This window comes from Phalaenopsis equestris, unplaced genomic scaffold (genome assembly GCF_001263595.1).
Source record: "Phalaenopsis equestris unplaced genomic scaffold, ASM126359v1 Scaffold000002, whole genome shotgun sequence".
Taxonomy (NCBI): Eukaryota; Viridiplantae; Streptophyta; class Magnoliopsida; order Asparagales; family Orchidaceae; genus Phalaenopsis; species Phalaenopsis equestris.
Window position 1 is genome coordinate 75,882,476 of NW_018164444.1, and position 15,411 is coordinate 75,897,886.

At 29.4% G+C, this 15,411-nt stretch overlaps 2 protein-coding genes across 3 annotated transcripts in view; both read right to left on the minus strand.

Moving 5' to 3' along the window:
* The window catches only part of LOC110026678 (trafficking protein particle complex subunit 11), a 29,700-nt gene extending 28,463 nt beyond the window's left edge, over positions 1–1,237 (minus strand). For both annotated transcript variants that reach the window (XM_020727729.1, XM_020727721.1), the window contains exon 1: positions 1,099–1,237. The gene's annotated coding sequence lies outside the window, so the exon portion shown is untranslated. The remainder of the gene's footprint in view (positions 1–1,098) is intronic.
* Positions 1–11,537, minus strand: part of LOC110020198 (protein PIN-LIKES 3-like) — a 15,515-nt gene extending 3,978 nt beyond the window's left edge. Inside the window, exons 1-6 of the mRNA XM_020718210.1 lie at positions 11,421–11,537; positions 10,763–11,008; positions 10,430–10,522; positions 9,851–9,951; positions 8,915–8,967; positions 7,756–7,941 (exon numbers count right to left, since the gene is read on the minus strand). Of these exons, the coding sequence (XP_020573869.1) occupies positions 7,756–7,941; positions 8,915–8,967; positions 9,851–9,951; positions 10,430–10,522; positions 10,763–11,008; positions 11,421–11,537 (796 nt within the window). The remainder of the gene's footprint in view (positions 1–7,755; positions 7,942–8,914; positions 8,968–9,850; positions 9,952–10,429; positions 10,523–10,762; positions 11,009–11,420) is intronic.
* Positions 11,538–15,411: the final 3,874 nt, after the last annotated feature.

The following is a 15,411-nucleotide window of genomic DNA, read 5'->3' on the forward strand; positions in this document are numbered from 1 at the left end:
ATATATATATATATATATAATAACAAGTAAACAGATATCATGCAGATAAATTTTAAATCAAAACAGATTAATGAAAAAAATTAAAGACTCCTAGGGTCATCAATAACTAACCATTAGAAAAAGCTTCATATTGGATAATTCCTAATATTAAAATCAAACATTAAGAATTAAGGAACTTATAATTTCTATAAAATAATTATGCCACCTACCAACACATGACAATGCTGAAGGATTGATTCCTATTTAAGTCCACTAAACAGAATTAAATACTTCAATTTAATTAATAATCCCAGCAACAAGTAAAATACTACTTAATACAAAAGTACTTAATCAATATTTTATTATTATTTAATTCTTTAAATTTTAAAAATTTCATTAAAATTTCCCAGAAGTAGGAACTCATCTCTAAACATAATATCAGTCCAAATTCTTCAATCTTTAGTGAATTTGCAGAATTTAGGGAAAACATCATTTCACCCAAATTTGTTGGAATTGATCCAATAAACCGACCATTTCTAATCCGTCGCAGTGCAAGAACACATTATCTAATTAAATTATATTCCAATTAGGTTCAATCCCTATATTGGGAGAAATCTAACTCATACTAAATTCAGCAAAATTAATCAAAGAAAAATTTAGCTACCAAGATCTTATGCATGCCAAAATCTAAGGGCCTGTCTGATACCAGGGTTTGAGTAAATCCTGCATTCCCTTGAATCCTGTTTTACCTCCATTTTGGTCCAAATCCAAAATTCACTAAATCCTGTAGGTTGGCAGATTTACGAGATTTACAAGAACAGATACTGGTCGATGCCTTCGCCAGCAGACTCCCATGGCTGCTTCTTCGCTTTTTTTAACTAATAAATATTTCCTATTAATCTAGCTTAGAGATTAAGTACTCGGACATGATAATTTTTTAATAGTCTAGGGTTTTCGAGGCTCATGAAGAAACACCGTCATAATCTCCATGAAGAATCGGTTCTCCACCAACCTCCTCACTACAGATTCAACTATCAGTGGCCGACAAACCACCACAAACAGAGTAGCAAAACAAAAAATATATATATAAGTAAGAGATGGACGGAAGAAAAGAGGCACCTGTAACAGTTCAAGCGTCGATCTCGCTCGTCTTTGGCGATCGCTTCCCCTTCGTCATTCCCGCCGCTCAATCTCCTTCGATCTCTCTTTCTCTCAGGTCTCCTCTTCTACGGCTACTTTGTTAGCATCTATGTGAACAAATTACTAAATTAGTCGGAAGGCTACTCTTTTTTTTTTTTTTTTTTTTTTTTTTTTTTTTTTTGGAGAAAAATGGAAGCAACGGTATCTACAAGGAAAAAATATTATATCAGCAGCGGAGCCCAATAAAATTATGTCGTATAAGTAATTCGTCCGATAATACAAAGAAATATTTTTCTCGTGTTATTCAGGGGTTATTGTGTGTTATTCAGATGTTATTGTGTTTTAAGAATATTTCCGTTGTTATAATAATACAACAATACATCAATAATACTTGAATAACACACAATAACACCTGAATAACACGAGGGGAATATTCTCGGGTGTTACCGGGTCGATCAACACGACGACATAATTTCATTGGACTCCGCACGTAACTCTACATGGGGAGTCCTGATGTAATATTTTTTTGTCTACAAGAGTTGCAAATTGAAAATATTAAATCTAGTCAGACTTCAATGAAGTTTGGATACGTGAAAGCGGTGGACTCACAGAATAAAATATAAAAAACTCTATATTTAATGTATGACCCGACCCGACCCGTTCTAGCTCATTTCTTCGAAATCAAAACTCTTCTCGCTAAATAAATCTTCATTTTCTTCTAACGCAATCGGGTAAGATTTCACAAAGTGATTTTCACAGCCCCTCTTTTCTCAGGTGAGAACTATTGATGATGGAATATATAAAAAATGAGAATAAGTTTGAAATGGAGGCAATGTAATCTGAAAATAATGACGAGATTTTTGAAAGGGAGCTGTATTATGAAAGTTAGTTTAGCTACGTTGACATTAATTTATGGTGTCATTGTCGTATATCGTATATTTGTGGTGTTATAGAGGTTTTTTTTTTTGTTATTATGGTGTTCTTACAGTGTTATTATGGTTTTATTGTGATATTATTGTGATGTTATTCATATGTTATTAAGGTTTTATTTTGATGTTATTTTAGTGGTATTATGGTGACTTTGTGGTGGTATTCGATTATGTTATTGAAGTAATATTATGATGTTATTTCAGTATTATTGCGGTATTATTCAGATGTTATTGGGGTGTTATTGGGATATTATTGTGATGTTATTGAGATATTTTTGTGGTATTTTGGTAGTGTTATTAAGGTGTATTATTGTGTTGTTATTGCGGTAATTTTGTGGTTTTATTGAAGAGTTATTATGGTGTTATTTGAGTGATATTGTAGCGGTTTTGTGGTGTTATTCAACCAGTGTTTTTATGGTGTTGTTGTGATATTATTGTGGTATTATTGTTGTGTTATTCAGGTGTTATTGAGATTTTATTTTGGTATTATTTTACTTGTATTGTGGTGGCTTTGTGATGGTATTCGACTGGAGTTATTGGAGTTATATTGTAGTGTTATTTCAGTACTGTTGTGGTGTTATTCAGGTGTTATTGAGGTTGTATTAGTTCAGTATTTTTGTGGTGTTATTGAGGTATTATTGTGGTATTATAATGGTGATATTGCGGTATTTTTGTGTGTTATTGAGGTGTTAATGAGGTGTTATTATAATATTATTGGAGTGGTATTGTGGCAGTTCTGTAGTGTTATTCGATTGGTGTTATCATAATGTTATTATGGTGTTATTGTGGTATTGTTGTGTTGTTATTCAAGTGTTATTGATGTTTTATTGTGATGTTATTTTAGTGCTATTGTGACAGCTATGTGGTGGTATTCGTCTGGTGTTATTGGATTCTTATAATTGTGTTATTTTGGTTTTATTTTGGTGTTATTCAGGTATTATTGTTGTGTTATTGTGGTATTATTATGGTGTTATTGTAGTATTTTTGTGGTATTATTGAGGTGTTATTGCGATATTATTATTGTGTTATTGCGGCATTTTTTATGGAGTTATTGATGTGTTAGTAATGTGTTATTGTGGTGTTATTTGAGTGATAATTCACAAATAAATATTTAAAGTAACCTGAATATTATGTTTAAACAAAAATTAAAGCAATATTCTCTTGAAGTTCACTCATAATTTGTTTTTTTATGCATAGTACATTTAGTTATAAAAAATTGTTGATAGCAAATCTTCAAAGACTCTAATAGAAAAATCTTGCCATTGCATCTCATTGTTAAATAAATATTATTTTTTCACATAATTAATTTTGTATGAGAAAAAAAATGCACGAGGGGTGAGTGTATTTGTACAACTAAAAAAAGGATATCAACAAAATCTCAACTATCTAACAAAAGTATATGACTAAAGTGATCCATCACAAACTCACACTAACATGAAAGTTTATCCAATAAAGCATTATTAAAATCATTTTTTTTCTTTTATATTTTCATATTACCATTCTCGCATTCTTAAAAACGCTTCATTACATGTCATGTATTTGTAATCATGCTTTCACTTGGCTTCAATAAATACCCAAAAATTAGAAGCATCTATATTTGATAATGTTGAAGACAATGTCAAATTTTAAGATTGATTAAAATTATTAACAATTTATTTTGATTGGTAAAATGCGAATGACTTTCAGAGTACTAACTTTGCAAAATTAAAATAGATAGGAAAAATAAATTGTATTGGACTGGATTTTTTTGAAAGAAAATAAAGTCTTATTATGAAAATTCTAACAAAGGGTAGATATGCAAATAATTTGAAATTTAAATACATCCCAACGGAGCATAAAATATATCCAGTCATCTCACAAATTAAAAAATCTTTTTACTTTTGATAAAATGATATTTAAAGAGTTTAAGCTTAGCATTTTCTTTTGTATAGTTTGGCGAATCTTGGGATATTTGAAATGATCCAATTGAAGGCAGGTTTCCTCGCATCGTTGTACACAATGAAAAAGAAGCATAAGAACTATATTGTGTCTACGTTCATCATATTAGATTTACTGTTCGAAAAGACCACAATATTTTTTGGTCTAATTTGAGTATTAAGAAGACGGACTTTTTTATGTGAAAAACACAAAGAAGTTCAAAAAAGCGGACACACAGACAGATTGTCCAACTATGATTCGATATGCAATTGATGTTCAGGGCAACTAAACAGTTAAAAAATTTATAGAAACTCATAATCATTCCTTAATGAACCCCAATGATAAGCATCTTTTGCATTCCAACAGAAAGATAAGCGAAATTAATGCAGATGTGCTCAGATCGAGGATAGAATCAAAGATAAGAGCTACGGATGTCTTTTAACTTTCTTGCTACAGAAGTTGGGGGAATAAAGAATCTTCAATGTACATAGAGAGATGTCTTCAATTTCATTAAAAAAAAAAGAGAAGATTTAAAATTTAAAATGGCGATGATAATTCTCTATTACAATCGTTCATGGAGAGATAGGTTGAGGATAATATGTTTGTGTGGGACTTCCAAATTGATGAGAGGAGTGGGTTGATGAGTTTTTTTTGGAGTGATGTCCTGTTCAGTCTTGATTATGAATGCTTTGGGGATTCATTATTTTTTATGCAAGTTACAAACTAAATAAATATAATTTATGTTGTGCTCATTTTATTGGTGTGAATTAGCATTGACACAATGTTCCCTTCAGAGTTGTTTTTTTTTTCAGATGAGATGATTGATTCGTTCAAATGACTATTCAAAATATTTATTCGTATCAGGGATGACAAACATTCAATAACATTTTTTACTAATCGGGGTCAAGCAATGACAATAACTATAAAAGATTCTCTGTCACATACACGACATAGATTATGCCAATGATATGTCTAAAAGAAATTTCCTTTGAAAGTTCATTGTATGATGGGTAATATGACAATCAAGAAACTTTTCTATAAATTTATGAGCAAATACAACTCTAAAGAGAAATTTGAACAAATTTGGGTTGTCATGATGGAGAAAGAAAATCTACACGACAATGTTTGCCTAGATGACTTATACATCATAGACATAAGTGGTCAACAGCTTTGAATAAAAAAAAATTAGAATGTGAATCTTATCAACACAAAGAATTAAGTCCACAAATAATATTTTTCATGGTATCTCCAAGGCAACATGCTCTATTGTTATTTTTAGACCATAATTAACTTTAAGAGATTGCCCCTTTTAGGGTTTCCTAACCCCAAATAAAATAAAATTTGTCATATCTTCTCAGGGTAGTAGAAAATTTTTTGGTAACGTAAACCCCCATAATTGTAAAACTATCATATCGTAATTGGATACGCCATAAGGTAATATTTTCATCTTTCGAGGTGAATAATATTCCTAACGTTGTACCCAATCACAAATGAGAAATGTTCAAACTCTCCGCGTGGTTGGTATATTTTACCAACCATATAGAATATATCCCCTTTGATAGAGACACAAATTAAGTATACTTCTCTTCTATATTGTATGTTAATATTTTGGGACTTGGGTTGATAAGCCAATAACAATTTTCAATGGAAGAAAAATATTTTAAGTGATGTGACCCTTCACTTATTTAGAATTTTTTTTCGTATGAAATGTGTTTGCATTGCACGAGGAAGAGGAATATATATATATATATATGGGAAATTAATGATCCAGCTATTTTATATCGAGATTTAAAATTCTCTATCACCGATAAAAATATATATTTTAAAATTGATGGAAAAAGATAAAATTTAAGAGAAATTTCTTATATTGGTTTTTGCGTCAATCGAAGTTGGTTGAATGAAGCGATTATTCTGTGCGGACAACACACATAATTTGCGTGCGCTGTCCAATAAGAATTAAAAAAATAAATAAAAAATTAAGTGAGGTCTATTGACATACATTGGGAGAGAGAGTATTTTCATTGGTTTGGTTCACCGCCGTGAACGTACACAATAATTTTTCGATTGAATGGATGACTAAAGCTCTATTTTTTGGCTCAAACGGGAATAATTGCTACGGCAATATGATCGATGCATGGAATTTTTCTTGTGATGATAGCATTGATATGCATAACTATAAGTCATATTTTATTATTTATTTATTATTATTATTTTCTTGTCGAATTAATTGAAATCCACTAGAATCCCTTAGAGTAGAGAAAGGGTGCTTAGTTCGTTATTTATTTTGAGTCAATTTCAAATCAATATATTTACATATCTAACATCTAAAATTTATTATTTTCATGCATGTATGACTGATTAATATCATAATCATATTAAAACATTTACATGAAATGATTTTTTTTTTTCTACATAAAAAATGGTAGTACACACATGCTTTTGATTTGATGTTAAGTATTTCAATCCTCATATATTAAAACAATTTAGCTGTTAAATATGTAAATATTTGAAAAATAATTTGTATGTATGTACATGACCCAATAAAATGAACAATGAGCAATAATATTATTTGTTGTCTTGCGATCATAACATCATCATTTCTGTTTTTACTACTGATCCACATAAAAGTAGCATTTTACCAAACTTTATAACTAAACAAGAGTAAATGAATATCCAAAAATCTACATTAAATTGCTAGCCACATGAAAAATGCGGACCATAGAGGAAATAATGGTAAAGTTAAAGCATATGCCCAAAAGAATATGACTGAACATTCACTTACTCCAGCACCAAAGAGTTGGCAGATCACACCTGTCAACAACATATTGTTGTAATATAAGTTAGTAAAATGTGTATTATTATCATATATGTGTAAAAGTAAATTATTTAAAAATGGTGTGATTGTTTATTTATTTCAAATGTATAAAAATAGTCAATTTTAATACTTCAATTCATTTTTTAATTTATACTAAAATGATCTTATTTTTTATTTTAAAATTTCAAGTAAAATTATATAATGCACACATATACAATATTTCATTAATACTCATCCCATATTTTATATATATACTCACAATAAGAGTGCTAAGAGTATTTTTGTATTAACAAATTAAGATGTTCACATTCACTTGTAAGTAATGTTATAGTATTAATATAAATTAATTGTTAACTTTATGACATCAATCAATAACAATTTCATAAAAAAATTTTGTTGTTGGAGCATTTACATACATTTCACTTAATATCAATGTATTTAAGAAGCCAACATTTAAATTTCACTTTTTATATTTTTACCATCAAAATATTTTATATCATATAAGAAATACCATTATTTTGAATTTTAAAAAAAGAAATGCACCATTTCATGCATATAATAAGGTGATATGCATATATCTGTAAGTACACATGTACCTATGTACGGCTATATGTATGTATAGGTAAAACCTGAAGTTTGTATTTGCATATGTACATGTGTATGTATGTATATGTAAAAATTAAATTTTAGATGTTAGATATGTAAATATTTAGAAATTAAGTATTATGGAAGTAAATCTTTCCTTATTTATTTGTTTAAAAATAAAATATTGGCCAACATGTTGATATAATGATATTTAGATGATAGTCAACTAGATAAAGATGTGAAATAATATGTGAAATAAATAATCTGAGGGCAACATTTCAAAGATAACTAAGCGAGCTTTACTATGATAGATACATCATTTACCTATATTGCTATAACACATTAATATTATGATAAAATCAAATAAACCAGAAAAAAAATTAATATTACCCATATTCATTGCAGGTGGAAGAGCATATTGCACCAACAAAACAAAATGATAGAGTGGATCTGGGTGAAGAATGCCAAAATGAATTGCTCCTTTAATTATACAAACACCCGTCAAAGGCAAAAGAAGAAATCGAACAATTACCACACCAACAGCAGCTGAAATTTTGATATTGGAGTTATGAAATCCTACAAAAAAAAAAAAAAGAAATTCTGATAAATTAAATTCATAATTATGTTGGCTAGCAAAGTGTCTTTTCACATATTGTTAAGACTTTAATTATATTTATTAAAAAAAAATATGGCAATTGATGGTATATTTAGTTGATATTATATCATCCATCATCTGTATGTTATTGCACTTCATTAAGAGAGTGAGTACAACATAAGAACTTGTGAGTAAAGATATATTTTACCTTAGTCCTAAATACTTTTAGCTCTGTCATCAATAGTCACATTATTGAAAATAGGATTAAAAAATAAATATATAAATTGAGACTAAAAAAGCTTTTACGCATATCCAAAAAAAAAAATTACAACTCAAAACTGAAGTATGGTAGACAAGTGTTACAATTTTCTTAAGAAATGTTTAAAAAAAATATCATATTTTGTCAAAACTAAAGTGTGTAATATCATAATTTAATTTTATTATGGTGAATTTTTAAGGTTCGTTTCGCGCAACTGTGGAAGTGCAGCGTGGTAGTGGGGGAAAAATAATTGACTCCAAAGAAGGCCCACTTTTGATGTGTTCATATTCATGACATCTATTTGCATTTATATGAAATTTTTAGAGAAATTTATAAATATAACACCCACTTCTCATGTGTAAACAATATTCCAATACATAATTAGAATGTTCATTTGTTCAGAAACAGCTGCAACATATCTATTTTCAAACTGCAAAAAATAAACAAATAACTAGCTTATCTACAACATCATCCTTCTAAAGCTACTGCGCAACAACTTATTAATAAGCAGCAAACTGTTCTAAACATACACTAAAAGAAGTTTAAATATGATATTAATTAATTAATTTATAAAAGAAAATTTTCATTCCCCTAGACATTAAATATTTTTCAAATATGATATTAATTAATTTATAAAAGAAAATTTTCATTCCCCTGGACATTAAATATTTATATGAAAAATAAATTATACATACCTTTGACAAGATTTCCTCCAATTATTAAAGTAGTTGCAGGGACAGCTCCATCACTGTGATTGACAAAAACAGAAGTATTATATTACTATTATTATCAGACTTAGACCAATTATTTGAGTTTGATGATTTCATGATCCAATATTATCATTATTCAGTACCATTAAATACTTCATGAGAATTAAACCCTAATTTGTATTTAAAAATTGAAGACAATACTTCATTGAACTATAAGAAATTAATTACATTACACCACGTTAATTTTACTAAAAAAAAAGTTAGATAATGAATGATTTGTTATATTTTTATTTATGACTCACATTTATTTTAATAACTTATGAGATTTATTTTTGATAACTTAAGTTATTAATTTTCATAACTCATAACTTATGTCATAAATTATGACAACTTATGATATTTATTTTGATAACTTAAGTTATTTATTTTCTTAACTCATAACTTATGTCATAATTTATGATAACTTATGATATTTATTTTTGTAACTCTATAACCCCTAAAATAAATAAATGTTACTAACTTATGTCATTGATTTTATTAATAAAAATCAATTAATTTATTAAATTATCATAAATCCTATTGGTTGGTAACCCCCTTGATGGATGGTGGTTAAATATAGCATGAGTTTGAGAATGGGTCCTCTCTCTACCTAACACACCTCGTACATTTCTCTCCATCAGAAAGTACAGAAAGTTTTAAGGGATTAGAGAGAGAAACTCCATCTCTTCAAGATCAAATTTGTTCATCATGAATACAGGTATGAGTCACTTATTTTACATATGTAAAAATCATGAATTTAAAAGACATTGGCTATTATGTACTTTTCTTTTGAAATTTGTGTATAAAGTTGAAACATGAATTTTCTAACATGATTGTATTATAATAAAGTTATAATAAGCCTATGATAATTAAGTAACATACCCCAACAAACTAAGGGCACCTTGAAGGGAACGAAGAGGTGCATTTTCACCTACTAGTGCCCTTCGGAAAGGAGAAACGACCCCAATTGTAAGTCCAATAATCTGCATAGTAAATTAAATAATTTTTAAAAACAAAATAACATTTTTATGATATAGACATGATGATCCCTCATGTTAGGAGACATCAATGTGTTCAAATATGCACCATGCAGGTCCACGTCTTAAATATTTTTATTTTACATTGTGTTGGTAATATACTAGTCCTTAATATCTATTATTTATATACAATTTTTGCAATGCCATACTGAATGAATGTTATTATTTATATTCAATTGTTGTCAGTCTCTCAAATGGAATGAGCTTGATTTAATAACATAAGAACCAAATTCAAAGTTGTCATACTGTCATAAGTTGAACTCAAATAAAATATGAGTTTTACATGACTAACTATTAAAATGACAGAAAATTATTTCTTAATAAAATTAAAAAAGAAGAGTTGTTAAGAATAATTTGACTATGAAGAAATTCTAAATTAGATTATGTCGCTACTAATCAATGTCATTAAGTGTTGATAACATACCGCTCCAAATATTGATGGGGTAAACAACCTCCTCAATGCTATGACCGCTGGCCTCTCGGAGAGTGATTTTGTCATTTTCATTAATGATTGGACCTGAAAAAAATTAAAAACATTAAATGGATGCATTATACATATGCAATAATCTATTAGAATTATAAAAAAAAGATATTATTCTGGAAGAGAAGCAAGGTATCTCAACGTAATTAATTTATAGTAATATGTTGAATAATCCCATATATGCTGTAAACTATTATTTTATGATTTTATATAACTAATATTTAAATGAAAAAAAAAGAATCTAATAAAGCAATTATGAATGTGAATATCATTTGCCTTGCTATTTGTTGAAGGCACACTAACATTGATGCCTGAGGTTTCTTGAATATTTTCAGCATTAGTAGAAAATGAGACTTTAGTATCAAACCAAACTGAGTCATTTTCATGAGTTGATATTGTTCCTTCCTCTATAGACATTGGTGATGATGATTCTTGTTGGATGATCTTCATCTTTTCTTCTTCAAATCCCATTGATAATCTCACAACGTTGTAGACATATGACCAAAAGAACGTATCGCCTATCTGAAGTATTTACAAAAAGCTTAAAACTCACATTTCATTACTATTGCATAAATACACATTTATATAATTTGCATTATTTATTGTAAATAAAAATCCGGACGCGTAGGTAGAAAAGGAAAATCATAATATCTACACACAAATGCACAGATATGGAAATTAGAACATTCTCTACACATTAAATCCAAAACCTCATTAACCCAAATCTTCTTTGAACATGCATTAAAAAAAATGCAAAATTTAAATTTTTTTGATATTTTTTTTTTCTGCCTGTGGAGTATTTGATTGTTATATTTATTATTTGTATTAAAACACTAAAGAATTGATTATAAAATCATAAAAAGAAGGTTTATTGATAATTTATTTAATTTCTACGAATAAAATGTAGCCTTTAAAAAATATAGAAAAGACTTACGCCCATGGAGAGTGAAGCGTAGGCCAAAGCCTGGGAAGTGCATGAGGCTGGGTCACCGAATGGTCTTCCACTTTCTTCGCAAGTAGCTGGAATCACAATGAGAAGCATGACACCCATATTTCCTGTCCATTTCAGATTTAATAATAACTAATCAGTAAATCACTAATAAGATTAGATTACCCCAACCTAAATTATAAAAAACACTAAATGACAGTAATTTTTCTTAAGCTAAAAGAAGATGAGTCTTAGTGTCTATTTGGGTCAGCTGTAGCTTATTGAATAATCTGCTGATAAGCTAGATGCGGTGGATATTACAAATTTTTATTTTTTCGGAAAAATCAGACCGCTGCCAGAAAGCTCCATAGGTGCGGTGTGAAAATGCTGTTTTCAGTGTTTTCAAAATGCATAAGCTGTCAAACGAAGTTTATCCAAACAGGTTAGGTGCGTTTTCAAAACGCCACCGCACCAAATAAACTGCCTCAAACGGACCCTTAATTAAACAGTAATTCCAATAGTTCTACGGTTTTTTTCTTTTTAATTTTTATATATCAATTTTTATGATGTCCTGTATATATATAAGCTGTTAAAAGTTATTATATGCACATTTTGGTCTCTCAACTACGGTACAAATCTGCAACTCTCCACATGATTTTTTAGTACTATTTTGTTTCAATTAATTAATTGTCTTATTATTTCTCTAATATTAGAATTTTTCTATATATATTTATTTTAATTTTATCATACATTCATTCAAATATTATCATTTCTATTTCACTCTACAAATTCTAAATCATACTAAATTTAGAGCATTTGAATCCAAAATTTTTAATTTTACACAATTTTAGCAGAAAAAAAATTATTATTATTATTTTTCATTGCATATTGCCAACTTTACCTGAAGCACAACAACCAATAATAAGGCCTCTTAAATTGGAAGGAACATTGCTAATTTTGTTAAATATCCATCCAAATGCTGAACCAATAATGAAGGTAAGAAGAATGTTGATAGGCATAAACCATCTGTGTATGAAAGTTATGAAAAATAAAAAGAAAACAAAACAAAATGTCACTGTTTAATTATCCAAGGTGTAAAATGATTAAATAGTTTATATAACATATCCTGTTTTAAGAATTCTTAATTACAAACTGAGACATTTTAAGTTAAAAAATAAATCAATTTTATATCTATTAAATTAATAATTTATCACACATATTTATTTTTTAAACTTAACTCCACTTGAAAAATATTTTAATGAAATAAAACATTTTATGATCAAAGTAAATCTAAAATAATTATTTAATTAGCAAGAGAAAATATTATTTAAAAAATTTAAAACTTTCTTTTACATAGGATTTTTCTAAAAGGATATAAATTAGCTAAAGTAATAAAAAAAAAAACAATAGTTATAAGCTAAAATAAGATAATACATAAATCAGATGTATTATGAAAAAGAAATATAAATATATTTAAAAATTATAATGTAAAATAAAAAATATATAATTTTTATTTCAAATGGAAACTTTGAAATTTTTTGGATAAAGTATTAAATTTTTTCTTAAAATGTGGTTTGAGATAGATGAAACTTACGTTGAAGCCACACTTTTCAAAGTGAAAGTGGAGGATAAATTGTTTGTCACAAGTGAAGGGTTTAGTACAAAATATACAACCTGTTAATTAAAGATTGCTATTAGCCTTCTCAAAATAAACAAATTAATGCATAAAATGACAATTAAAACTAACAAAAAAATGCATGTAGCACAAAATAAGTAAAATAACAGATAGGGATAAAAGAGTTATATTTATGTCTCAATTAATTACATCTGAAAAACTCTTAGGGTTTAAATAAAATATATTATCTATAAGAAATTAATATAAAATAAAATCAAATGATAAGAAAAGATGCAACATAGCTTTCTAAAAACAGATCATCGGTGGACGGTATTTAAAAATTTAAATAATATATTAAAATTTCTGTGCTTTAAACTATTAATAAAAATATGTTTAATTTATTCTTGTTGGCTACCTTATTTTACTTTTTATCACAAAATTTTCTTGGGGTTTACCAAATCTACACCGAATGAAAAGAAAATCATGCAATTGCTTTCATTGGATGTTTCAAATTTTACGTGGGCAATGATCAATTTGTCTTATACCAAGCTCTTTAATTTGGATGTTTCATAATTTATTTCAGCATTTTTTACGTGGCCAATGATCAATTTGTCTTATACCAAGCTCTTTAATTTGGATGTTTTTGGATGTTTCATAATTTATTTCAGCATGTCATTGCGATGCTAGTGCACTGGTGTGACATGCTTGCTTCTGTATTGCTAAATAAAAATAAATATAATTTTCTATATTGTTATGGTATGACTCATATACCATATAGGGACAGACGCAGAAACGAAGTGGAGCGGAAGAATCTGTCCAAATCGGGGTCCAAATCGGAGAATCTGTCCAAATCGGGAAGTTACGTTATGTGAGTTGGGGCTATACGGTACATGGGTAATTTGAGAATTGCATATTGTACTATAAGGTTTACTCTTAGATTATAAATAAACCTGTTTGTAATCCTAGGTCTTTGAGAGAGCTGAATCTTGTATTATGTACTCTTTTCTGAATATTGAAAAGGAGGTCGTCGCTCTGCTCCCGAGGATGTAGGCATCTTTGCCGAACCTCGTTAAATCTCTGTGTTCTTCTGTATTTGTGTGGATCTTATTTTTTTTTTTGCCCTAATTTCTCAACGAGTGGTATCAGAGCGAGGTTCGAGAGCAGGGAAGAAAAAGTTTCGGTACAACAGTAGAAGAAGAAGAGTTCGCGAGTTCGCGGTACAACAGGAGAGTTCGGGAGTTCACGGCTTTGTACAACGGGAGAATTCGTGAATTGCAAGATGTCGCGATTGGCGACGACAAGGTTCTTGCGGAAGGCGGCTGGGCAGAAGGGAGGAAAGGAATCTTTCCTTCTGTGCGTGGATCTGAAAGGGAAGGAAGTTTTGCAAAAGAATGTTCAGCGCATTCGTGAAAGGAATGTTCTCTTGGAGAAATTGGAAGGAATCTTCCCATTTGTTTCCTTTGCTGGTTCGATCGGTTTCCTTTGGAGGCTGCAGATAAGAAAAAGGAAGGAAATCAATAAAGTCTTTTCCCGCTGAAGAAAGGAAAATTTTTGAATTTTACTAAATTAAAGGAAAGTTGTTTTTTAATTAAGTTGATTTAAAGAAAATATTTAATTAAGGAAACTTAATTAAAATTTTCTTTGTTGGATCTGCGGAGGAGGAAAGGATTTGAAATTCAGTTAATTAAATGAAATATTTAATTAAGGGAATATTTTAATTTTTTTTTTAGAAAGATTTTGTTGCTTCTCTAGGAAACTTAATTAAGGGAATTTTTTTTTTCTTGGAAACTTAATTAAGAAATCTTAATTAAGGGATTATTTAAAAGGATTTGTGGCAAAATCAAAGTACAATTTCTGACTCAACAAGGAATCTTGCGGAGAAGAAAAATTGGAAGTATTTTCTGAATTTCCTTGGCTGGAGAAAGAAAATCTTGGCTACTGGGCAAAGGGGAGGAAAAAGTTAAATTTTGCGGATTGTTCGCAAGGCAGACGGGCTCGCGGGAACGAACAGATGCGAAGCAGTTCAGATAAAGAGCTGCGGCAGTTCGACGAGTTATGCTTTGGGGAGTTTGCGATAGAGGCGGCGTCGCGACTTCGAGGCGCCGTCGCGACTTCGAGGCATGACAGTTCATGAACCTTCGCGACATAAGACGAGGTGGAGTTCGCGAACAGGAGTTCGTGTGCAGTTACCGCGAACAGGAGCGTTTGCAAACATAGGAGTTTGGTGATGTTCGACCAACGGAGTTTGCAAATTCGTCGCAGGAGGAGTTGCGACAGTTGGAGTTCGACGTCGAGGTGCTGGCGCGAACAAGAAAAGTCCTTCAACCCACATTTATGCATAAGAAACTCCATGATATTTTTCTCCTAAGGGGCTGTATATTC